The sequence below is a fragment of the Verticillium dahliae genome, genomic scaffold (assembly GCF_000150675.1).
Source record: "Verticillium dahliae VdLs.17 supercont1.4 genomic scaffold, whole genome shotgun sequence".
NCBI classification, from domain to species: Eukaryota; Fungi; Ascomycota; class Sordariomycetes; order Glomerellales; family Plectosphaerellaceae; genus Verticillium; species Verticillium dahliae.
The window spans coordinates 258,015-282,446 of record NW_009276925.1 but is presented as its reverse complement, the minus strand read 5'-3'; the positions used below and the strand labels follow the sequence as shown (position 1 = coordinate 282,446).

The 24,432-nt window shown below is 55.9% G+C and overlaps 8 protein-coding genes across 8 annotated transcripts; 5 read left to right on the top strand and 3 right to left on the bottom strand.

Annotated features, from left to right (window-relative positions):
* Positions 1–310: 310 nt before the first annotated feature.
* Positions 311–883, top strand: VDAG_02422 (uncharacterized protein). Its single transcript, XM_009653075.1, has one exon. The coding sequence runs from the start codon at positions 422–424 to the stop codon at positions 830–832; it is 411 nt and encodes a 136-aa protein (XP_009651370.1). The 5' UTR covers positions 311–421; the 3' UTR covers positions 833–883.
* A 291-nt stretch (positions 884–1,174) lies between these two features.
* Positions 1,175–4,255, bottom strand: VDAG_02421 (uncharacterized protein; the record flags this gene model as incomplete). The annotated part of the gene is made up of 10 exons (XM_009653074.1): positions 1,175–1,403; positions 1,492–1,527; positions 1,575–1,987; positions 2,286–2,400; positions 2,484–2,611; positions 2,712–2,778; positions 2,890–2,979; positions 3,054–3,431; positions 3,534–4,190; positions 4,227–4,255. 10 exons carry the CDS (start codon positions 4,253–4,255, stop codon positions 1,175–1,177), a joined length of 2,142 nt encoding a protein of 713 aa, XP_009651369.1.
* A 686-nt stretch (positions 4,256–4,941) lies between these two features.
* Positions 4,942–5,262, bottom strand: VDAG_02420 (uncharacterized protein; the record flags this gene model as incomplete). The annotated part of the gene is made up of 1 exon (XM_009653073.1): positions 4,942–5,262. One exon carries the CDS (start codon positions 5,260–5,262, stop codon positions 4,942–4,944), a length of 321 nt encoding a protein of 106 aa, XP_009651368.1.
* Positions 5,263–5,969: 707 nt separating this feature from the next.
* On the bottom strand, positions 5,970–7,361 carry VDAG_02419 (serine/threonine-protein kinase SRPK2; the record flags this gene model as incomplete). The annotated part of the gene is made up of 1 exon (XM_009653072.1): positions 5,970–7,361. One exon carries the CDS (start codon positions 7,359–7,361, stop codon positions 5,970–5,972), a length of 1,392 nt encoding a protein of 463 aa, XP_009651367.1.
* A 7,665-nt stretch (positions 7,362–15,026) lies between these two features.
* On the top strand, positions 15,027–15,883 carry VDAG_02418 (uncharacterized protein; the record flags this gene model as incomplete). Its single annotated transcript, XM_009653071.1, has 5 exons — positions 15,027–15,181; positions 15,239–15,343; positions 15,405–15,433; positions 15,549–15,747; positions 15,832–15,883. The coding sequence occupies 5 exons, from the start codon at positions 15,027–15,029 to the stop codon at positions 15,881–15,883; spliced, it is 540 nt and encodes a 179-aa protein (XP_009651366.1).
* Positions 15,884–16,240: 357 nt separating this feature from the next.
* VDAG_02417 (caleosin domain-containing protein) lies at positions 16,241–17,195 on the top strand (the record flags this gene model as incomplete). Its single annotated transcript, XM_009653070.1, has 3 exons — positions 16,241–16,596; positions 16,645–17,014; positions 17,074–17,195. Exons 1-3 carry the CDS (start codon positions 16,318–16,320, stop codon positions 17,193–17,195), a joined length of 771 nt encoding a protein of 256 aa, XP_009651365.1. The 5' UTR covers positions 16,241–16,317.
* Positions 17,196–19,231: 2,036 nt separating this feature from the next.
* VDAG_02416 (uncharacterized protein) lies at positions 19,232–20,875 on the top strand (the record flags this gene model as incomplete). The annotated part of the gene is made up of 5 exons (XM_009653069.1): positions 19,232–19,242; positions 19,321–19,555; positions 19,658–19,900; positions 19,963–20,012; positions 20,815–20,875. The coding sequence occupies 5 exons, from the start codon at positions 19,232–19,234 to the stop codon at positions 20,873–20,875; spliced, it is 600 nt and encodes a 199-aa protein (XP_009651364.1).
* Positions 20,876–22,110: 1,235 nt separating this feature from the next.
* VDAG_02415 (uncharacterized protein) lies at positions 22,111–23,476 on the top strand (the record flags this gene model as incomplete). The annotated part of the gene is made up of 2 exons (XM_009653068.1): positions 22,111–22,273; positions 22,482–23,476. 2 exons carry the CDS (start codon positions 22,111–22,113, stop codon positions 23,474–23,476), a joined length of 1,158 nt encoding a protein of 385 aa, XP_009651363.1.
* Between the last annotated feature and the right edge of the window lie 956 nt (positions 23,477–24,432).

The following is a 24,432-nucleotide window of genomic DNA, read 5'->3' as shown; positions in this document are numbered from 1 at the left end:
GCGAGGCAAACACACTTCCAGACGACGCAAGTGGGAGGGCCTCATAAAGTACGCGGAGTTGTCGGAGAGGCTGTGAGAACGCAGGCAAGCAGGCAAGATGAGGAGTGGGGTAGCACAAGGTCTTCCCGGCCGAGGAGACGATCCCCTTCTCTTCCAGTTCCGACAAGGCCCAACACCGTCACCCGCACGACGCTTGTAGTTAGATCAGACTTGGGCCAGGACGTGGTCTGTCCACTGGAGATTTTGCTGACAAAGCACGCAAAGGCCAGAAGACATCCCCGCTCTCATCAGGCTGACACTGACCATCTCTGATCCAAAACGTCTCTTTCCGTCCACGACTTCCAGGACATCCATCGCCAGCCCTCTTTACAGCACGAACTGCGGTGTGGTGTTTCCGAACGGCACCCTGAGCCAAGCCACAATGGCCCTGAACCCACCGAAACCTCCGCAACTTTCGGGCAGCACCACTCCGTCGTCGATTGACCCTGCCTTCGACGATGAAACCTCGACCGATGAATCTCAATCCATTAAGCATATCATCGAGGATGTCAAGTTAGAGGAGGACTCTGTCCAGTTCTACATCGGAGGCCACAAAGAGGCGATGACAACACGGCGTATGCACATTGCTAAGAGGTCGTGGAATGTCCAGGTCAGCAACATGGACAAGGAAGAGAACATCAATCGGCTTGCAGAAACTGTCGAACGTGACAGGCGGGCGGTGGCTGCGGAGACACAGCGCAGGGCTTCTACCGAGACGCCCACAAAGTCTACCTCTTTTGCAGGCATTGGTCGCATAACGGGGTCTGGAGGTCAGACCCCCAGAAGCGATTGAGTTTTGGACGACCTATTATCTGTCAAAATGAATCCTATCTTCTGTTCTTCGACCTGAGAAACTCCTGCAGTGCGTCCGAGGAGGATGTCATAACGATCTGCTTTGCCCTGTTTCCCAGACTGATGCGCCTGACCTCAAAGAGCTGGTCACGAGACGTGATCAGCATCTGTTCCCCATCCACACCGACGTTCACATCCTCCAGTACGTGAACGCTGCTGGACGATGCTTGCTCGGCAGCGTGGTGAAGGACCGCTAGACACTGCTCGGTGCTGCGGGACTCGCTCACAAGCCTCCGAGCATCGTCCTGGGAGACTGGGTCCGCTGTCACCTGGTGTGGGTGCCCTACAGGGGCGTAGCGCCCCGGTCGTCTCTGCATTTTCTCAGGGCGAACATGGTCGTGATTTCCGCCAGTGTATAGTGCTGGGCCGACGCGGGGCCCTCAGTGCCGTCGGTCCCAAGTCTCAGCTCATCAAGCCGGGCGAGGCCGTGAGCGCAGATGTCGAGGCAATGTTCCGTGCTCTGTCGTTCCCTCTCGAACCACTGTCTGTCTTCCACCGTAAGGGGCCGGCCGCTCAGCGGGGCGAGAGACCGCAATTTCGCGTTAATCTCCTCGAGATGATTCTCAAGGTCCTGTCGTAGCTCTGATCATGTCCTGGTACTCGTCGAGGGCGGCCCGTGTGATCTTGCTCGATCGTCTGGATGTCTGTTAGCAGGCAATCTCGCACAGGGATGTGTGCCTCACAGGTTGGCATCGGCGAGCGCCACGGATATCGTAGACTTATAGCCAGCCAGCATTTCGGTGAAGCCCCGGATGTCGGTGTCCATGTATCTGAGGCGCACCCAGTCTCGGACGCTAGGCCTGGCGCCATCGGAGTGGGTTGTGCACCTGACGACTAGCGCCCTAAACTCGCCACATGCCTCGCCGCACTGACGCAGCGGGAGCTGAAGCGACAGAAGGAACGTTGCCTCTTCCTTGACCGCGTCATGGAGTGACCCGAGGACGCCATCGAGGCTCTTCAGTTCGTCCTGCAACTGTCGTACGGCACGGGGCTGGTCACGGAAGCTTTGCACCGTCTCGTACAGCGCCTTTGTTGATTGAGCTGTGGCGACGATAACACCAATCACGCCCGACGCGATACTCAATGGGTCCGCCATCTAACCGTGGGGAGTGGCCAAAGGGTGGCCCGAACGACTGGAAAGGTGTCTCGTGGCGTGACGACAGCTTGATCTGAAGGTGTACGCCGCGGAAACAGGCTGAGCGCATCCTATTTTCGTCACGTGGTGCTGACGCCTGCCGACTGGTCGATGTACCGCGAGAGAAAGCCTGGCCATCGACCACGACGACCACGACAAGCCTGACAACCACGGCGACCTGACGACTACGACAAGCCCCGAAGAAATCACGACCGAGAGCGCACCTGCGATGCCGAAACGCACACGCGCCCGAACGCACGATTGAATCGGACCTCTGCGCACGATTTGGCGCCGCCAAGTATGGTGACTGCCTGCCAAAGCCGGCAATCTCCACGATAGGCTTCAGACGGCGCGGTATCCTGACGGCAGACGCGCTGAACCTCGGTCGAATGGTGCCTTGACGCGCCCGGTACATTGGAGGGAATGGCCTGGGGTTCGCCAGGCGCGATACACCGACATCATATTGGCCAGGTCAACGGTCGCGCTTGCCTGCTTGCGAGAGGCTGCCCCGGCTGTCCCATCGAAGTCCTCGTCTTCGTAGGCCTTCCACATAGTGCACCGGCTAGCTGCGGGCAAGGTGGCGACCTAGTTTGTACCTCAGCATGTCTACAACCCCCGCCATTCGGGACTTTGAGCGTGATGTTGCCAAGTTCTGTTCAGGAGCTCGTTGACGAGGCATATGTACGAACCGCTCTCTGTACCGTGACCTTCGAGAGCGAATCTTGGGCTGACCGACGACCCCATCTCTGCGCCTATGGAGCACATGTCTTTCAGCGACGGCCAGGCTGCCGCATTTTCGGCCCCCGGCTCCTAAGACCCATCGCAGGGCGAAGGGAAACCAGACAGACCAATTCTGTACATACAGGACTCTGACGGTCGAAACATCCCCGCCGTCGCGATGGAGGACAAGGCACCGCACAGGCTGCGCATCAATGAGGTCGTGACTGCGAGGGCTGCATCGAAATATGTTTCCTTAGCGACTATGTTATGTTGCATCTGAGCTCTCCTAGTCACTTTCACACCTAACCTTCCTTCATAGCCAAAGGCCCCTGTCGTAGGACGCCCGCGACATGCCGTCAAAGCAGAATCTGCATCGCAACCTCCAAGTCCTGAATCTCCTTCTTCACTCCCTCGTGCGACGGGACTCCCCCGCCAGGGCCGAAGCTTTTCGGTTTTCAGGCCGAGCACCCATTGCTCCGAGAACAAGCGAAGGGGGCTCTCCGGACCGGAAAGAAGCTTGTGATCAACAACCTGGCTGAAGATATTGTCAACGAACCGCTTGTAGGCCACCTTGTAGTAGGCCTCGAGGGTGTCGTGGATGGTCTCCTTGGCGTGTGCTGCGTTACTCTTGTTCCTGACGGCCTCCGCAACGTCCCTTAGATTGATGATGAGATTGTCGAAGCTCCTGCCAGGGTGCTAATGGCGGGCATTGGGCCGCAGAGTTTCCTGAATCCGCGCCCCGTGGCTCCTCTGCTGGTTGTGGTTGAAATAATGATTCAGCGTGTACGGCTTAAGCTGCCTCTCAACGTCGACCAGGAAGGTTGCTTGGTCCATGCCACCCTCGTACTTGATGCAGAGGTCGCTTATGATGGCGGATGTGATATCCTGGAGGACATGCGCATCTCGACAAACGACCTCCAGCGCCACCATGATGAATCGATGGACGAGTAGGATGATCTTGCTGAGGTATTGCTTTGAGATCATCTCCCACTTCGCTGACTGCTCCCGGAAAACACTAGGAAGAATGCCATGACCGAGAGAGCCCAAATCAAGTCCACGGGAGCGCTGGTAGACAGTCTCGATCCACTTCATAATGCCCTTCTTGGGACGCTCAATGACCCAGTCTATGAGGATGATGCTGCCCAAGTCAGGGAATGCCTTAGGATCGGGAATGTCAAACACTTCAAACTCTTGAATGCCATTCTCGTCATCGTCACATGTCTCCTCCGAAGGAAAGACTGGGCTGACAGGAGTGCCCACCTCGACCGGAACCGCAGCTGTCACCTCAGATTCGAAGAGGAAGGTGCGAGCAAACTGGTCGAACTCGATGTTGAACTGCTCTGTGGTGTTGACCACGGCCGTGATGAGCCTCAGCTCGTTCCTGTCAAACGCAGAATGCGCCGAATAGTCCGCATCCAGCGCGGCTCGAACGAGGACCTGAACGCTATAGCACAGTAGCCTTCAAACACTTATCTAGTACCGCACGCTGTGCCGCCGCATGGCCCTCATGCCGTACGTAGCCGTTCAAGATCTCGTTATTGTAGAGCCTGTGTATGAAGATTCCTCTCGATTCAGGGGCATTTGCTACGCATCTCCAGTCCGGTCTCCGCCACCAACATGAGGTGAGCCTGGCTATGCTTGAGGGGCCCAAGGTCGCCTGATGGCAGGGGACTGTATGGCATGAAACGGCTGTCTGTAAATTGTATAGGCCAGAAGATGACACTAGCATATTGTCCATCAGGAGAAGATGGGGCCAAGGCCTCCTGATAGCAGGGAGTCGAATGGCAGGAACCTGCCTGTCCAGAAGTCGAATGGCTCGAAACCAACATCAGGAAGTAGCAGAGCGCCCACGTGGGGTCCTACCAAGCCTCCACGTGACCCGCCAGCTCTTACGCTCGGCGATGCCGTTGTGAACAACCGACAGATGAGGACCAGAGTGGTGGAGGCCAGTCGCGCAAGTGGCGTCTGGAATCAGCCGAGGCGTCAAGTCGATCACGTATCTGCGAGGTTTGCTTCTGGGGCTGCACTACCCTAATTCATCGGCCCCTGCGTTTTCAAGTCCCTCGCTGTCTTGAGAGTCATCCTGCTGGCCTCGACCGTCTCCTTATAGTGCCGGCTGCTTTGGCGGCGTTGGTGTTTTGGAGAGAGTCGTGTGCCAGCCGTTCAAGAGCGAACCATGCCCACAGCGTTCTCCGCTACGTCTCGATAACGACGTCGTTCCCTTCGCGGTCGGCAGTCTCGTACAAGAGTCTAAGAGCCTGACACAGGCGGTCTGCTGTCCCTAGTTGAAACCACGCGCGTTGCTCGTTCCCGTGACCGACTTCGTACAGACTGAGGATGAGGTTGCAGTGGATGTTATCCAAGGCCGGCTCATCATGCGTCGCCATCATCTCTTTGTGGGCGGCGGACGCGAAGTGCGCACTGGCTTCAACCGTGCCGCCGTAGCCGTGGTAGCAAGGCTCGACGTAGCGCGCCACGAGGCTCAGCATGCAGAGCAGACCGCGACACGGAGCCATTGTGGACTTCTTCAAGGAAGGCGTGTTCCCGAAAGAACCAAAAAGGGAACTCGCCGTACAAGTCGAAGAATACGTCGACTGCAGTGATAATAATGTCCCTCGAAGGTAACCTAGTAGACAAGAACAGATCAGCGGCGGAATACTTGGCGAGAGCAGTGGGACGCACTCTTCTCTTTCATCTTGCGGGTTACCAAGAGCCGTTGGTGGGCTGGAAGTGATGCCGTCCTACGTGCATGCCTCGGATCTCTTCACGCAGGCATGGCAGGATGGCCAAGCCCCCGAGCATTTGAACTTGCGCTGTCTGTCTTCATGTCGATGAACAGGATTCATGGGCGGACTCACCGGCATCGGTTGCATGCAAGGGATGCTCGGCCGGCAGGTCTTCCTTCCCTTGAAGCCACATGTCGACGAGACATGAAGACTCCCGGAGCGAACACGGCCTTTTGTGACATGACATTGGCTGGCGGTTGACCGTCTGGGCGAACTGCAGTCACAGTTGGGAGATTATGAGTGAGTGTGATGGTCGGTTCGGTCGGTCGAGACTCGAGAAGACGTGAAGTGGGGGCGGGGTAATTATGGTGGCCCGTGCACTCTACCGCCCTGGAAGGCTTGGATGAGTCATCACTCCCAAACACCTGCCCCCTCGGGCAGTGAAGCCATCCAAAAATCTGCTGGACTCCCCTTCAGACCAAAACGGTCTCCTATTACTACACTTCCTTCTTCGCAGCCAGCTCCTTGCGCATCCTCTTGAAATCCGGCATCGCCCACTTGGTCATCCACTCCGACTGCAGAACTTCATTCACCGTGCACCGTTTCTCCGGCCTGTATTCGAGCATGGGCCGGATCATGGTCATGAATGCCCCCTTCTCGTCCACGCTAACCATTTCTTGCCCCAACTCCTTGCGCCCGTTCTGTATGGCGCTATCAAATTCAGCATCCAGCGAAGCGACGCGCCTGTTCCTGAGGAGCTGGCCGTCTTCTGTGAAGTATTTGGAGCGGTTTTCCCACCGCGCCCACCATTCAGGCGGCAATCTTCCCAGCGCCTCGACCTGTTGAGCTGTTGTCCGATCATTGGAGCAAAAGTATGTTTCGAACAAGGATCTCTGGCCGATGACAGCCCATATTGAACAGGCAAGGGTCCAGATCTCACTAGGGAACGAACGGGGTTGTTCTGGCTCAAATCGATCCTCCGGGGGACGACAGTGAGGCGCTGTAGGGAAGGTAAACCTTGTCTCTTGGGAAGGGCAGAAGGATGTGCCGAAGTCGGCCAGGAGAATTGCAGCATCCGAGAGTGAAAGCTCATCGCTGTTCTTCCCGAAGAAGGCTGGTAGAGTGGCAAGGGAGGGAATGCCGACGGCATCCAGAACTGGCTTGTCGTCGTCAGTTTCAACTTGCTCCTCCTCCGGTTCCCCCCATCTCTCGCGCAGCTCTTCGTCGGACAGGAGCTCAAAGCCTCTGGACGCTTTGAGAAGGATGTTGCCGAGATGAAGATCTATGTCGGCCTGGGTCAGCTTCTGGCGCACGCATGCGTCTCCCACTTGAGATTGGGGCTCACCTCCATGGATGATTCCGTTGCCGTGCAAGTAAGCAACTGCGAGCACGAGCTGCGCCGCAATGGCGCGCGCAACATGCAGATCCAGAGGGGCAGAGATGGAATTTCGTTTCGACCTGCTCAGGCTGCCACTAGCAGCGGCAGTGACGAGGCAGGTATGGGTACCGTTCGGCCCTTGGACTTGGAATGTGTCAAGCAGCGACGGCATCATGTCCCGCCCAAGGGCAGGGTCTCCATTGGCCTCGAGAGGAATCGCCGCCAGGAGCGACAGCATCTTGGATTCTGACTCGCGGCGACTTTCTTCTCCAGTGCAAACTTTGACTGTGACAAGCCTCTGGAGTTGTTTGTCGCGGGCCAGCCAAACCGTCGAGTAGCTGCCGTGGCCCAGTTTGTCGACAACTCGATAACGATCACCGATTGGGCTACCAATGTTCAGCGGGTGATAGCCATCGTGATCATACATGTAGAAAGGCTCAACATCTTCGATGGGCTTGATGGAGATGGGTGGACGCAGTGTACCACTAGATTGCTTGGCTGGTTGAGACATGAAGCGCGGTGGTGAGAGTGGACGCGAGTAGGGTGCCTTGGGTCGTGTTGCTGAGAAGAGAGTGATGTGATGACGACGCCCGCGAAAGGTCTGAAGCGCCCACGATGTTGTTCTCATGGTCGCGATGACTCGCGCGGGCCACTTGCGGAGTTCCCGTCGCTGGTTAGGAAGGGAGGTCCAGTGTTGCAGAAAATAGCTTGACACCAACAACGGCAGGCTAAGGCGCTTGGACCCTTGTTCAGGCCAAGGGCGCCTGAGGCTGTCACTGGACCGACCTTCAGAAAGCGCGTTCAACGACGACGAATCAATTGCGTCTAACGTACTCCACAAGCGAATGCCACACACAAGCGAATGCCACACCTACCGTAGTGACCTACCGTAGTGGTAGTGACGGAACAGTGGGCGAACGAATATCTCAAAAACTTCTATTTCCATCTCAAACAGAAAGGAGTGTTGTCGTGGCCCAGTTCGCAAGATGAGCTTGGCCGCAAGTGCGGGGATCGTGGTGGGGGAGCGGGGTAACCTGACGCGGGCGGGGCGCCGGGTCGTGAAGCGGAAAATCGACGATTCGGGGAATGAATCGGGAAGGAGCAGCCGGTATGCGACACGAACAACTGCGAAATCGACACTGGCGAAGGAGCACGACTGTGCGACCGATGCGAGAAATGGAAGCGACGACGTTAGCGACGAAGGCGCGGCGCTCCAGCAAGTGTCGGAGCTTCTGGGCGGTTGCCGTGCCGACTTCGCGGAGCTCAAGCAAGCGATCCTAGGGCAGGGCGAAGTCATTCGCGCCCAACAAGAAACCATCCGAAGCCTGAAAGAGGCGTCCGAGGAGCAGAAAAATTTGATCCGGGACATGAAGCTTGCGTTCGAGGACGCTCAACAGCAGATGGGCCTGGAGCTGAAGCGACTACACGACAAACTTGAGGCCGTCACCGCTCACGTAACCGTTACCCCGCCGCGAACTTTCGCTGAGGTAGCGCGTTTGCCGCAGCCGACCCAGCCCGCAGTCATGACGCCTGCCAGCGCAGCGACTGTCCCTTGCACCGGCTCGCTTTACTGCACCATCGACACGTCGCGAGTGGAAGAAGCGAACAGAGACCATGTCCAAATCGGAGCAGTCCGGCAAGCCATTGAAGGAGAGATGAGGTCCAAGGATGGCCAGGCGACTTGGCGGTGCGCGGCGGTCGTGAGGGATGCTCGGGCTGCGGAACGCATCAAGGTTATCTGCCGAAACGAAAGCGAACTGAAGCAAGTCAAGGAGGCTGCACAGAAGACGGCCGTTGTTGGTGCGAGAGTGATGAGGGACCAGCTCTACCCGGTGAAGGTGGACAACGCGAACAGAAGCATGGTGCTGGATGCAGGAGGGAACGTGCTGCCGGGAGCTGCCGAAGCGTTTGGCGCAGAAAACAACGTCAGCATCGCCAAGGTGTCGTGGCTGAGCAACAGAGAGTCGGGAAAAGCCTACGGGTCGATGGTGGTTTATGTCACCAAGGAAAGCGACGCGAGACGGCTCGTGGACGGCCACTACTTTGACCTGGCAGGCGAATCGGCCATCACAAACGTTTTCGAACGACGAGTGGGGCCCGTGCAGTGCTACAACTGCCAGGCTATTGGTCACAAGTCGTTCCAATGCAAGAACTCGCAACTTTGCGGGAGATGTGCGATGCCGGGACATCAACGCAAGGAGTGCCAAGAGGCGGAACCGAGATGCGTACCATGCGGTGGGCCGCACGAGTCGCTCGGCCGAAACTGTCGTATGCGGAACACTCGCAGCGATGAGTAACACCTTGAGCATCTTACAACTTAATGTGCGAAAGCGAGAGTTGGTTCAGCAAAGCTTGATGAACGACGACACACTCAAGGACTATGGGGTTTTGGCGGTCTCCGAACCGTATGCGAGGCTGGTGGACGACAAGGTGGTCACGAGCCCGATGTGGCACAGCAACTGGACGAAGATGATCCCGACGCAGAAACATGATACCCTCTGGCCGATTCGAAGCATGCTTTGGGTACGAAGCGACATTGAGGCGGAACAGCTGCCGATACCATCGGCGGACCTCACGGCGGCCGTGCTTCGACTGCCGGAGAGAGACGTCCTGGTTGTGTCGGTATATGTGCAAGGAAGGAGCGTGGAGATGCTGGTCTCAGCCACGGAGCTATTGCACGACCTGATCCGGTCATTTCGTGACAGTACAGGTAGACGCACAGATGTGGTTCTGGCGGGAGACTTCAATCGCCATGACCTGCTTTGGACTGGCGACGACGTCTCGACTAGGAGGCAAGGTGAGGCTGAACCCATCATAGACCTAATGAATGAGTATGGCCTTCGTAGCCTGCTCCCGAGGGGCACGAGAACATGGCAGGGTCAGGACCGGGAAAGCACCATCGACCTGGTGTTGGCGACCTCGGAGCTGGCGGACGAGATGGTAACATGCGTCCCGCACCCGATGGATCACGGGTCAGACCATCAGGCCATCCATACGACCTTCGATGTAGCGCTGCCTGAGCGAGACACGACGCCACGATTGATGTTCAGGAACGCTCCTTGGAATCTCATCAGAGCAAGAGTGGAGGAGGGTCTCGGGGCGCTCTTGGGGGCGGCCGATGTGCAAGCACAGACGGACCAGCTCATGCGTGTGGTCTTAGAGGCGATCGATGATCTTACGCCACGAGCAAAACCTACGCCGTACGCCAAGCGCTGGTGGACGAGGGATCTAACAGAACTACGCCGGTCGTATATGTTCTGGCGAAACCAGGCTAGGTCGCAACGGCGGGCGGCGTGCCTCTGCCCGGACCTGGAACGGCGAGCCAAGGCGGCAGCCAAGGAATATCACGACGCCATACGGAGACAGAGGAAGGCACACTGGGAAGACTTTCTGGCCGAAGATATAAACATCTGGAAGGCAGCCAAGTATCTTGAACCTGGCAAGGACGCCAGGGGTGACAAGGTGCCGCCACTGAAGAAAGGTGGCGGAACCATGACCAGAAATAAGGCGGAACAAGCAGAGCAACTGCTCGACACGTTCTTCCCCCCACTACCAGCGAGAATCGAAGAGGAAGGGGTGCGTCCACAACGGCGAGCAGTAGCCATGCCGGCTTTGACTCTGGAAGAGGTCGAAGTCAAAGTCATGGCAGCGAAGCCGTGGAAGGCGCCCGGAACCGATGGCCTGCCGGCGATGGTGTGGAGACAGCTCTGGCCAATAGTGAAGCATCGCGTTCTGACGCTCTTCCAGACGTCGCTCCGCGATGGCGTCGTGCCTCACCAGTGGCGGACAGCAAAGATAATCCCGCTAAAGAAGCCGGAAAAAGGAGACTATGCGGTGGCGGGGGCGTGGCGACCTATATCCCTTCTGTCAACGTTGGGCAAAATCCTGGAAGCGGTCGTCGCGGAGCGCATTTCGTATGTGGTGGAGGCCTATGGGCTGCTACCTGCGAACCACTTCGGGGCGCGAAAGCGGCGGTCGGCCGAGCAAGCACTCCTCCTCTTGCAGGAACAAATCTACAAGGCGTGGAGAGCTCGGAAAGTGCTAAGTCTGATCAGCTTCGATGTCAAAGGCGCGTACAACGGAGTGTGCAAGGAACGATTGCTGGAAAGGATGAAAGCCAGAGGGATACCAGACCAGGTGGTCAGATGGGTCGACGCCTTCTGCTCTGCTAGGACGGCCACGGTCGTCGTGAACGGGCACACGTCGGAACTGCGCGACTTGCCACAGGCTGGTCTACCACAAGGGTCGCCGTTGTCGCCGGTGCTGTTTTTGTTCTTCAACGCAGACCTGGTACAGCGGAGGATTAAGGCGGCAGGCGGATCAATCGCATTCATTGACGACTACTCTGCTTGGGTGACCGGCTCAACCGCGGAGGCGAACCGGGCAGGCATTCAGTCAATCATTGATGAAGCACTCGACTGGGAGAAGCGCAGTGGCGCGACCTTTGAGACGAATAAGACGACGATCGTCCACTTCACGCGCACCAGCGCGCGAAGCAATGGTGTGGCATTCTGGATCAAGGACAGGGAAGTCATACCCAAAGCCAGCGCAAAGATTCTGGGAGTGATCATGGACTCCGGTTTGCGGTACCAGGAACATATCGCCAGCGCAGCCGCGAAGGGCCTCAACGCGGCCATGGGCCTGAGGAGGCTGAAGCTGCTCTCACCGAGGGTAGCGAGACAGTTGTTCATGGCGACTGTCGCCCCGGCGATGGACTACGCGTCGAACGTCTGGATGCATGCGCGTCGGGCGAAAGAAACGGGCTGGCTAAACAAAGCGCAGCGAGTTGGTGCGCAGGCCATCACAGGAGCGTTCCGAACCGTGGCAACTGCTGTGGCCGAGGCCGAGGCCGGCATCCGCGCAATAGGGGAACGGCATAAGCGGGCTGCGACGAGGCTCTGCATCGACCTACGGACGCTGCCGCGGGCGCATCCGCTGGCAGCACTGAGGAACAAAGCAAGCAAGCGGTACCTCTCGCCAATGCAAGGCATTGCCGCGATGGTGGCTGAGATGTCCACGGAGCGAATGGAAGTCATTCACGAGTATGCATTACGACCATGGACGGACCGTATCCCTGTGCTGGGGGAGGATGACCCCGAAGAGACCCAGACACCATATGACGTACAGGGTATCCTCATAGCAACCGCTTCGTCGCAGAGGGACGACGTTGTGGGCATGGGAGCCGTTGTTTGCGACACAACGCGTGGTGGCCTAGAGCACACTCTCGCCACCTTTTCCGTCACCATCGGACCCGGAAGTGAACAAAATCCGTACACAGCAGAGCTAGAAGCGATAGCGACAGCGCTCAGATCTATACCACCAACCACTGCCCTTCAGGATGTGACAATCGCGGTTGGCAACCGCTCGGTAGTGGCAGCGATCAGGCGCCCTCGGCAGCAATCTGGACAATGCACTATCCGTGGGATATATGATCAGATGGTGCGCCTTCAGAAGAGAGGTTGTACTGTCAGGCTTAGGTGGGTACCGGCCATTGAAGAGGAGTTCGCATCGCGGCAGTTGGCCAAAGCTGCAGCGAAACGAGCCACGGTAAGGGGATGCGAGGCAGCAATGTCATCGTACCAGGCGAGGACGACGACGCTCCGGATAGCTCTCGCCCAAGAACGAGCGCTCGAACAACTACCGGAAACCGTTGGAAGGTACTCGAAACGAATTGACAAGGCGCTGCCGGGCAGGCATACCCGTGCGATATACGACTCGCTGAAAAGGGAAGAATCGGGTGTGCTGGTGCAGCTCCGCACCGGCATGATTCGACTGAACAGTTATCTCCACAGGATAGGAGCAACGGATTCGGGCTTGTGCGATTGTGGACAAGCGACAGAGACGGCAGAACACTTTCTTTTCCGGTGCAAGAATTGGACGGCACAGCGGGAAATCCTGCTCAAGTGCTCACGAACAAAGATTGGGAATCTGTCTTTCTTTTTGGGAGGAAAAGCTGCATCGGATGACGACAGATGGGAGCCAAACATGCAGGCCGTGCGTTCGACGATCAGATTTGCAAAGGCTGGAATCGACTAGCGTCGCTCAGGGCGTGGATCTTTGACATGCGACTATACTAACGAAACAGCCTCGGCTGTGGCAGAACGTGCTTCAGTTGCTGAGAATAGGATGCTGAACACTTGAAGAACTTGGCCTTCAAGCAGGCCTGCCATGGAGTCAAGAGCGACGAGGTTGGCTTACAAGTGGTGCGACGATTTCCAGCGCCGCACTATGTCTATCCATTCTGCCAGTCACCTAACGTACTCCACAAGCGAATGCCACACACAAGCGAATGCCACACCTAACCGTGACTACGCGACAATAATCCCAACATAATCTACCATAACGCTAGAAAATCAATTGAAATCAATCAGAATCGTTTCTTAAGACGTTTTCACTTCTATCTGACAGGTTCTTTCGGTTTAGTCCTCTGCTGCTGACCACTGCCCCGTCGCGTTTCCTCCTTGATCTGGACCTCCACGTCCCTCTGCGTCTGAATGTCTTGTCCCTCGGCTAGAGTTAGGCTCCCTCCTTGTCTGAGACGTGTTTTCTTGCTCTGCGGCGCCTGCTAAGTGTCTCATTCGCCGCTCGAAGTATCATGATCTCCGACTGCATCAACGCCATATTGTACATGATTCCTCGCGACCCCTTCGCAAGATGGTCAACAGCCTCGGAAATCGACGTCGGGGAACTATTCTGAAGATGTGCGATTCGACATTTGATGAAATTAGACTGCGAGGACGCCTCGGTCGGGTTGTTGGGCGTCTTAGAAACCCAAGGGGCTAGTGCCTCGGGGACCCCCTCCTCAGGTGTTGGCGTCCGTGGTTTCACATCTAGCCTAGATATGGCACTTTCCGGGTCAAATGTAACAATCCCAGCCCCTCGGAAACCCCCTTGGACGTTCTTTTCCGTCATAGAAGCTTGGAATACCCCGAAAAACGCTGGCAAGAAGTCCTCCTTGGTAATGTGGGTTGTACTGCCCGCATCTGATCCTCGATTTGCCGCCCGTACGATTTCTTGAGCGGGCCAAAACACACGACATCGAGAGGCTGGAATATATGAGATGAACGTGGAGGCATGCAGAGTGTGATGATCCTATTCTCCTTGCAGAAGAGCTCGAAGTCTGTCGAATGGTGACTTCTATGACCATCCAGGACAAGGAGACCATATCCACCCGCAGTTCGAGGTTTCGTGTGCTTGTCGAAATGCCGAATCCATTCTAGGCCCTTCTCGTTCGTGGTCCAGCCGTTTTCGGTCGTCCCGATGGCCCAATCTTGAGGTAGGGTGCTGTTTTCATACCAGGAAGAGAGGTGATATTTGGTTAGCGACGATGATGAATGGCGGGATCGTCCACCCTTGGGAAGATTCCCAGGCTGGACTAATTTCGCGGTGGAACGTCTTTCTACGCTTGTAACGACCATGCCAGTCGAGATAACGCCCATCATAAACCCAGTCTCATCGAAGTTATAGATGTCTGACTCCACGATACCATACTTCGCGATTGCGTTCCGCACAAGGTCGAACCAGCCACGAATGACGTCTGGATCTTCGCATTGGGCCCTCTGGTAGTCGTATCTCCGAGAAAAACGCGTCTTGAGTTGTGGTTGTCGTCTGACGAAGTTCGACGCCCAGTTCTTTCCGACCTTAGTCGCGTCGCGTTCTGCGAGCAGTCGGTTAGCCATATCTTCCACACCAGAGAGCCGGGGAGGAAATGATCGGGAGTCCATATCGAGCACATATTGGACAATTGTCGATTCCTCCAGGTCCGTCAATTTCCGCGTCAGAGGCGTAATATCGCGTCGTGAAGATTGGCCACGCCGTCGTCGAGCCAGTGTGCTGTGATCTACGTTGTATATCTTTGCAGCGGCCCGAGCGCTAAGATTTGGGTCTTGTTTGATAGCCTGAACGGCTAGAATCAAGCGACTCTCTTTGCTGGCTGACTCCATTGGTGTTGGCGGAGAAGAACGCGGTTGAATGTGGACGGTCGCGTGGTCGCGGTTAGGTGTGGTATTCGCTTGTGGAGTACGTTAAACCAGGAGAAACACTTCTTCTCTGGGAGGATGAGGCAGCTTCTCGAGTTGCTGGTGCAACGCACTGAACACTCCTAACCAACGTAGGCGCTTGATCAGAATATCTTTCTTGTTGTCTACTCGGCGTCGGCAGACATCCACCCTCCACCATGAGGTCAATCATCAGCCTGGCCATAGCCTGGCTCGCCGCGACCGTCGTGGCGCAGTCGGACGAGTCGGGCAAGTACGAGGCTGTATTCTTCTTCTACGCCTACGCCAACGATTGGATGATGCATCCGGGAAACAACACCATCGGCGGCCGCAAGTGCCGGCGCAAGAACGAGCCCTGCGCCTTTGACGAGTGACTCGACGCCAACATCAGGTCGGGCGGCAGCAAGGGCGGCTACGGCGGGTGCTGGAACCCGACGACCCGGTACGACATCAACATTGGCGACGCCTACGGCATCGCCCGGCGCCTCGAACTGCAGTGCGGGCTGAAGAAGAAGATCGATTGGGACCTACAGCAGATTGTCATCGACGCGCCCAAGGAACAAGAAGCTCTACTGGGACCACATTAGTACGTCATGGGCTGAGTTGATTTTCTCCTGAGTCTTGAGACATACATGTTCGGACACCGGGAGTAACGCCCGACGCATCCACAGAAGCCAATGACTGACTCTCATGTTCTTTAGCCTACGTCATGAATACCTTCGGCAAGGACGCGGACAAGAAGGGCTCCTTAACGCAATTTGTCAACGTGGCCGCCAACGCGCTGCAGCTCATGAACAAAGCCGTGGCCAAGGACGACGTCGACGCCCTCAAGGAATGGATCGGCGACAAGGCGCCGAACGGCTTCAAGATAGATATCCTCGACCTGCCCCTGGGTCAGAGGTCAGGTGATCTATGTCCCACCTACCCTGCAGTCCTCTTCGGAGATTCACCACCATGTGTGTGCTAAATCCCCACTCCTGCCAGTCATCACCAGATCTTTGGGGGTCTCACATTTCATCTTCGGCAAACAATGTAAAGCGCAGCTTAGGCATTTGCAACGGATGCAATTGTGCTTGTTAGGTCAAGTACTCAATGCAGGGAAGCGTCAATATGTTTGTTGAGGTTGGGTGCCCTTTAGTGCCGCATGCGGATCACTGCAACGTGGCTGTCTGAACTGTTAAGTGGGCTGCATCTCAATCACATGCTTTCCCCTTGACTACCATGTCGATCGACTTCTTGTCATGACGCACACTGTTGCGTTGCTGGCCTTAATGTTCCGACTTTCTGGTGGATGTGTCTGTCATCGGCCTCATGATGACATCACTCGCACAGGCTGGGCCACCGAATCTCATAAGCATGGCATCTCCTTAGGGCTTTTTTTAAACAAGAATTCGAAAAATCGACAACACTGTTTCTTCCTTTTGGATCATTCAAATCGAGCAGTTCTCCCAAACCAGCCTCGACACAGAAATGGCGTCTCAGAAGGACGGCGCTCGGTTGGATGACGACCGTACCACAGTCAAACACGCACAAAACAAGATTGTTACGTCAATAGATGAAGTCCCTGTGACAGTCGAACGCAAGCCGTTCATCCAGCCCGAGGAAAATCAACGTCTGCTTCATGCGGGTACCGCCCGCGCCAACCTCGCGCCGACGTACGACCAACCCAAGGGCACAACAGACAACAACTGGGCCATGGACCACAGGCATCAGACTGTACTCCAGCAGCACGTCGAATTTTTCGACCAGGTATGTCCCAAAAGAGCGCCCTGGCGAGCCGCGATCTAACCAAACAAGGACCGTGACGGAGTCATATGGCCCATGGATACCTTCCGCGGCTTCCATCGCCTCGGCTTCCACCTTCTGCTATCCTTGCTCGCGGTATTCATCATCCATGCCAACTTCTCATACCCAACTGTCTCGTCTTGGCTGCCGGACCCGCTGTTCCGACTGTACGTGGGAAACATCCACAAGGCAAAGCACGGCAGCGACAGCGGGACCTATGACACGGAGGGGCGGTTCGTGCCACAGAAGTTTGAGGACATGTTTGCCAAGTATTCCAAGGGCGAGAACAGGGAGAGCCTGACGCTGTGGGACGTATGGGATCTGCACAAGGGGCAGCGGCTGTTGGCTGATCCGATCGGGTGGGGGGGCAACGTTTTCGAGTGTGAGTTCTCTTCCTGGCAGTGACCATCTGTGGGTAGGAGACAGGACTAATGACCTTAGGGGTTGCGACGTATATCATGCTGTGGCCGGATGATGGGAAAATGCGGAAAGAGGATATACGGGGAATATATGACGGCAGTTTGTTCTACAAGATTGCGGAGCAGCGAGAGAAGAATTTGTGAAGCCGAAACCTTGAATACCTCTGTCAGAAAGTGTCAAGGGTGTATGGCCGAGAATGCCAGTGCAGGAAATCTGATGATGGGTGCTATGGGTGACTGGAATTGATCGCTGGCCTCCCACTCGTGGGAGGCCATCTTTGGCCTTTATTCACGCCTAGTGGTCTCATCTTGTCAGACGTACGGGCCCTGATCAGGGCTAACTTCGACGTCTTGAGAGAGCTGATTAATTATCACGAGAAAAAGACTCTTGTTATTGATTGTCTTGTTCTTGTTACCTACAAGGTTGGGTTCTGACCGCCCTTATGTAGACCTCGTCTGCGAGTCAACCCGACCCGGCAGTTCATATGGTTATCCGGATCCGGTCATGGAAGTCCTGCAAACAGGAGTTGTCTGACAATTATTTCACAAACTAGTCTCATTTGTATAATTAAAGGCATCAGGGGGACTTAAAGTCGCGGAATGTTCACATTATTATCCAGCAACGAGTTGTTATCATCCCGACCAACTTCCTTCAGCGCGAGGAAGATAGCAGCAATCTTCCCTCGCCGAGGTCGAGTTGCAATGGCCGGCTCACGAGACATGAGTCAAAGTCTGCGACGGCGATCATGGCTTGAAGACTGTTCGGATCTGTCTCTTTCGGGCGGAAGACAGAAGGGAGCACGAACCACCCTGTCTCGCAAATCCTATATCTTACGGTGCGTTGATCAAACTCCACGAGGGTGCAGCATAGCCACCGGCCGAGATGAGAGTGCCGTTGACGGCAGTACCAGAGATGGAAAGTTCGAGGTTGCCAAACCAGGCCCGGTTGATGTGCGTGATGTTGGCCAATTGGATGCCCATCTACCAAGACGCGAAAGCGGGTACCGTTGGTTGCCGCGACAGGCGTGTTACGGCTGGGTCTTCTCATTCGTCACGAGGACATGGCCCTCAGCAGCACCATTGAACATGGTCGATTTGGCGAACCGACAAAGGGGGAGTCGCCTGGTGCGGGTCATCTGGTCCCACTTGCGGTTGTCATCCGTCCCTGCGGTTTTTGGGCCCCACTTACGGTTACACCTCCGAGTCGCGGGCGGCCGCAATGAAGGGGCACTCCATCTCACGCCCAAGGGACCGCTGTCGACCCTGCCTGCCTCGGTGTAGATTCACCATCCTATACACGTCTTCGTCTAGGATTATTGACACGTGGATTGATTTCCATGCGGGCGGAACGAGTCAAGTCTAGCTACAACGAAGCCAAAGGCGTTAGTATGACCACGCCAAGGTCTAAGCCGGCCAGGTGAACCGAGCGCTGAGCAGTGCACCGAAGTCACGGAGTCTACCTTCTGCACATCGAACCATGGAAGAAGTACTAGCCATTCCAGCACAAACCTCCAGAACAGCTGTCTACCTCAAAGGTTAGTTGAGAACCCGAATTCCGGAAAGCTAAACCGTACCGCCGACCAAGGATATCCCCGGCATCACCCATCACCTCGTTGAACAGAAAGCTGGAAGGCGTGCTCGCCGTGTTAACGACGTAGACGCCCGTTCGTCTTTCTCCTGCTCTCAGCGACCAGCCCGATGGCCACAAGCTAAGGGTAATGGACCTTTTGACGCTCTCTAAAACGACTAACTCTCCTGCAATTCCATCTAGTGGAGCATTCCTGGGCGACTCGCGGAGAGGGAGGTAGCTTCATTGGTCATCACCATGAACCTGACAACAAGCTTACGCCTTCACGGCATCGACCGAAGAGTCTCATCTCCTGTCGTCGGCTAGAACTTACCGTTACCCCTAGTTAGTGTTTCTTAGAGACTGTGAGGTTCCCTTTATTTCCTTGCAGTTTGGGCGGATTTCAAAAAAATCGAACTCCCCAACTTCCTCCTTGACATCAGCCCTCAGCCTCGCTTTGCTTGTCTCGTGCACTCCATTTCGTTCTCCGTCACTCATTTTCGTCCCCTTGGTTTCATCTCAAATATGAAAGTCTTGAGCATTGTGTCACTCATACCGGTGCTGCTCACCACTTTTGCATTCAGCCATCCTGGCCTGCTTGTAACCAATCAAGATGTCGCCCGAGTGAAAGCCAAGGTTGCCGCGAAAAAAGAACCGTGGATTAGTTCCTGGGACAAGCTTATCAGGCTCGAGTTTTCAAAGCGCTTCTTACACAAACAATGCCGTGGCTACTGTCAGCCGCTCTGGCAATGGGGATGCCCTCTGGCACGATGCCGCGGCCGCGTTCAACCTTGCTCTTCGCTGGAAGATATCTGGAGACAAGTTGTTTGCCACAACTGCCGCGGACATCCTGAACGCCTGGGCGGATAAGCTGCAAGCCCTCAGCGGCGGTGGAGACGACGACTATCTCACAGCTGGGCTGCAAGGTTACGAACTGGTCAACGCAGCCGAGCTATTGAAGGGCTAGGCGCCGTTTGCCGCCGATGGTTTGTCTGGTGTCACTTCCATACTGACAACCATCTTCCTGCCGATGAACGAGGATTTCCTTAACCACGTACTGGGGTCGGAGCACAACGTCAAGCACTTTTTCGCCAACTGGAAGCTCTGCAATATTGCTTCTGCCATGGCGATTGGCGTTCTAGCCGACAACCAGACCGTTTGGGACTTCGCGGTGGACTACTTCAAGAACGGAGTTTGCAACGGAGGGACCAACAACGCCATCACGAACATTGTGGAGGAGCAGGCACTAATAGGCCCCTGGGCCAGGGCCAGGAGTCCAGACGTGATCAAGGGCATTCCGCTCTCAATTTCCAGCTTCTCGAGCTCATCAGCCAGCAAGCTTAGAACCAAGGCGAGGATCTCTTCGCCTACAACGACAGTCGGATTCTCCTAGGGTGAGTTGCAGGGCCATAGCCTTCCCACACTTTCTCGTCGCCTCTTTATATGTCCTACGTACCTATGGACAGACTTGCCTAACGTTCAGTTTCTAGGGCGGAATACTTTGCCCGGTACAATCTTGGTCATGACCTCCCTTTGAACCCTACACCAACGGGATGGTGGATTTTACCGTCATCAGCCCGGCATCTTGGGGTGCCATCCGACCAACATGGGAGCTTCTGTATGCCCATTACGTCCTGATCAAGGGTCACGAGGCTCCATGGACGAGTGAATACCTTAACAACACTTGAACTTCTTTGGTGGTTTTGAAGGAGGTGCAGGCTCATAGGGGGAGGGTTCTGGCCACTACGACGGATTAGGCTGGGGCTCCCTGTTGTACCGTTTGGAGAGTTCTGACCTTAAAGGTTTGTTGAACTCTACGGCTATCGACATTTCAAACGGGATGACCGCCGCCACCACGCTTACACCATCGGCTACCCAAGCCACCGCCCATACCACCGACACGACAAAGACCGATCACGCAACCACTGGAAAGGCCGGAAAATTCTGTGCAGCTAGGAAACGCCGACACCGTAGAGAGCTCCAGCACCACATGTGGCGTGTGTAATGGGCTGGGCCCGATCGGGCCTCGGCCGGGCACTCGGCCGAGTGTTGCTCCAACCGATGGCAAACGTCAAGTAGAGCAGCCAGAGAAAAGAAGACCGCGCAGGAAGAGGGTCAGAGTAGCAGGCATCCACAGAAGCCTCGAAGGATGGCCTGCTGAAGACCTCAATCAAGCCGTGGGTCTACTAACATTAGTCTCGGGCTGAAGAAATTCATGACCGCCACCGAGGCCCATTACAACACGATCAAGAGCTAATACGGAGGACGACTTACATTGGTAAGAAAGACGTGATCAATATGTTGGCTGTCTCCTTTTCAGGTAAGATAAGGGGCGACCGGATATGCGTGGGCATGTTGATCGTAGCCTCCATGAACTTGTGTCGGCTCGGCTCCAGAGTGAAATCAATTGGACCAGTTCTCGTCTCCACAATCATTCGAATGAGTTGCAGATAGGCCAGAGAGGCTGAATCGCCGACATACACTGACTCATTTCCGTCAGCGCACACTTCATTAGAGTTGGTCAAGGGACTCTTACAAAGCCGTCCCGTGGGGTGTTGTAGTATTCTCGTGGATTGTAGCAGCGAGGGCTCCTCGTCTGGGCCAGAAACAGTGCTGCTTCCGGAGTGGTCCTCAAAGCCATGACCTCGCATAGCAAGCTCACTGTCTGGCTCAGTGGACGTGTCGGGATCAAATCCTACGCTTGGACGGTCTATGATGCTTCTATTTTTGCGGAAGGTTCCCCGCCGAACGGTCTTGAATCGGCATAGTCGGTGCCGCCGCAACACGATAAGCGCCAGCAGGCGCCAGGAGCTTGTCATGAATGTCGCAAACAGGAGTCAAAGGTTCGTGAACTGGTTCTACCTCGCATCATCTGACGTCCCGAACATAGTGCTCTGCCCACAGGCCCCAATGCCATCGGTGCCAGCAGCCCAGCAAGGAATGCGTCTAGAGCACAGCTCAGACCGAGACCCCGCGACAATCCTTCCAACGAAAACACGGCGAACTCAAGGCCCGGAACTCCGACCTTGAAGACCATTTTTACCCTCCTTCGAGACGGACATGAAACAGACGTTCATGCCGTCTTGCGTCGTATCCGTGATGGCGCGGATCTCAAATCCCTTGGGAGACACATCCCCATGCGTCGTTCAGCCTTCGCCGCCACTTTACGGGTGGGGCGGCTAGGTGGCCTGGGCGGCATAAAAAGGGTAGTACCGACGTCTGGTAGTGCTTACTCGTCCTTCCCCCTGTAGCCTTGCTAAAAAGGGTTTGGCGGCACAGGACGGCTCGTCATTCTAGGTGCTCCCAAACGCCAGCGACCAGCGATTCACCCGGCTCTTCCCTCCGTCCATCTATACCCAACGCAACCGTGCGCGCTGTCAACTAAATAATATAATGAGGACGGAGGAGCGTCTCCAAGATCTGCCCTGTGGCGTTGTGTGCCCAATATATGAGGCCTATTTACCTTGTTCCTGAGGACAATCGGGGCCAATCATGTGTCGGACCACGACCGGCTGTGCAGCCGGCTTTGAACATGGCCCTACTTGGAGGCACGGTGTTGAAGGGGTCCAGGACTTGAACGGTACTCCGTGGCATGTCGTGGACAACCAGGGCCAGGTGCAGGACGACCCACGCCAGAATTTCAGCCATTGGTCCTGTGGGTTGGGAGCATCCTCGAGCATGCTTTTGCTTCCCAGACCTGCAGCGACCTCAGAACTTGGCTGAGTCCCCGAGAGCCATGGCTTATTCTAGTAGTGTGGCTCGGATGCCTATATCAAGCCATGGGCGCCGCGAGGCTTCGCTTCTGATGGATTGACGATCCGGATTACAACTCTCCAATGCCAGTCACCACATCGGCTTGGCAGGCCCGAGACTACCAGACACGCCCGAAGCCTCCCATTCCAACTATAACGAGGCAATAACCTCAGACCCCCCTTTCTACCTTGATCAGCCGAGCATGGTGGATTACTGGGGTGGTGGAGCACTGTTGCTTGGCCAGTCGGCCGCGCCTATGCCTTCCTCGGCGCGTAACGACAAGGACAGGATTCTACCCGAAGCAGAGGCCGACGCCAGTAATACTACTTCTCGCGGCGCTTCGGCCTCCGACTACTTCGTCAATCTTGCCTTCAGGGGGGCCTCGACGGTCGCATATGGCCCATCTCACGAGACGCAACACCAGCCGTCGCAATCACATTCGTCATCCATTCAGCCAAAACACCGTGGTCGTCCTCCAAAAGGGTGGCCGGCGCAGAACAGGGAAACCATTCCAAGGACGGTCGCCCCAAGGTCCCTATTCGATCGCTACCCGCCGAATTTCTCCGTCAACCTGCCCCCTCCCCCCCAGACCGATAACCCAGCGTCCGGGTCGGACAAGAAGATGCGCCTTCGGGCCCGCAACCGTGTAGCCGCCCACAAGTCCCGTGCCCGTAAGCAGCATGGCATAGAGGACTTGCAGGCCCAAGAGTCCAACGTCGGCGCCGTCAACAAGGATCTTAAGCATCAGTACGCCAAGCTGCGCGGCGAGGTGCTCGTTCTCAAGGACATGGTTCTCCAGCATGGCGGCTGCGGATGCCCCTTCATCGAGAGCTATATCAAAGACACTGCTGTCAGCCTGTCGCAGAAGCCCAACGCCATTACGGCGACCGGCCATGGCTCCTCTAGCACTGCCATCTTGGCCGCGGCCAGTTCGTCTCCCGTCACACCGCAGGGGCAGGGCGCCTGCGGCTCGCCACTCTTCCATGTGGAGAGCGATAACGGCCTCTGCTTTGACTCGAACATGATGTGGTCCGGAATGGACTTATGCTATGACGGAGGACAAATGGAAGGCACGTCGAACAGAAACTCCTACGGGCTCTGCTGAGGGGTGAAGGGCGACCGCGTGGACAAGACGTTGCGGCCTCTTTGGGGATATTTGAGGAGTGCATCGTCTTGCTTTGAAGGGTCAAATGATGGATGAACACGTGTAATAAAGGTTTAATCGAGCTTGAATACTATGAGAGGTAACAATGGGTTGGCTTACATCTCAAATCATGGAGGCCAGCGTGTCCATCACTACCGGAGCGCGTGCCTATGATTCGGGCCCAGGGAGCTCGCTGGGGTTGATGTATTATCCCACCAGCACGTACAATACATCCACTCGCGATGTCCGGCACCGACGGACCCGAAGGCCTTTGGGCCCCGGAGCTAGATACTTTGCCCCCCAGGCTCAAGGTACTGCTACGTGGCCCAATTACGAGAGCCCGGGGCTCGGACTTCATTCCGGTAGGTTGAGTGAGGGGCTCAGGGTGTAAGCCACAGCCCCTCCTGGTCACGCGTGCTGGAGATCATCCAGATATTTCTCAGTACATGGGCTCAAGGTCTCTGGTGCTCTCGCCGCGGGGGTTGTTATGGAGGTGCCCAAGTTGCTATGGGCCAGCGGCATCTGCAGGCGTGTAAGAGGATGGCACACCTAGCATGGAGAGTAGGACGTTATTGGTTGCCTTCTCATCAAATGCATTTGTTATCTCCTCATTTTCGCCATGACGTTGTTATTAAACAGCTGACCACACTTTCGACGCTGATTCGCTGTGGTTTACGGTCGCACATTACCACATGGGTGACAAAATCCTGTACGAAAATGACCGGAGCTATTCGCACAGAGGGTTTCGGCATTTTTATATGGGGCTACAGTGTTTTGATGCGAGAATGCACTGTTTTCTTTGTAGCAGAACTGACGCCATACCAAGCAGCCTTGATGCCATTTTATCGGCTCCGAAGCTCCGATAATGCCGGTTCAGAGGGGGCGCGATATTGCAGCTGAAAGCCTTGGAAGGAGGG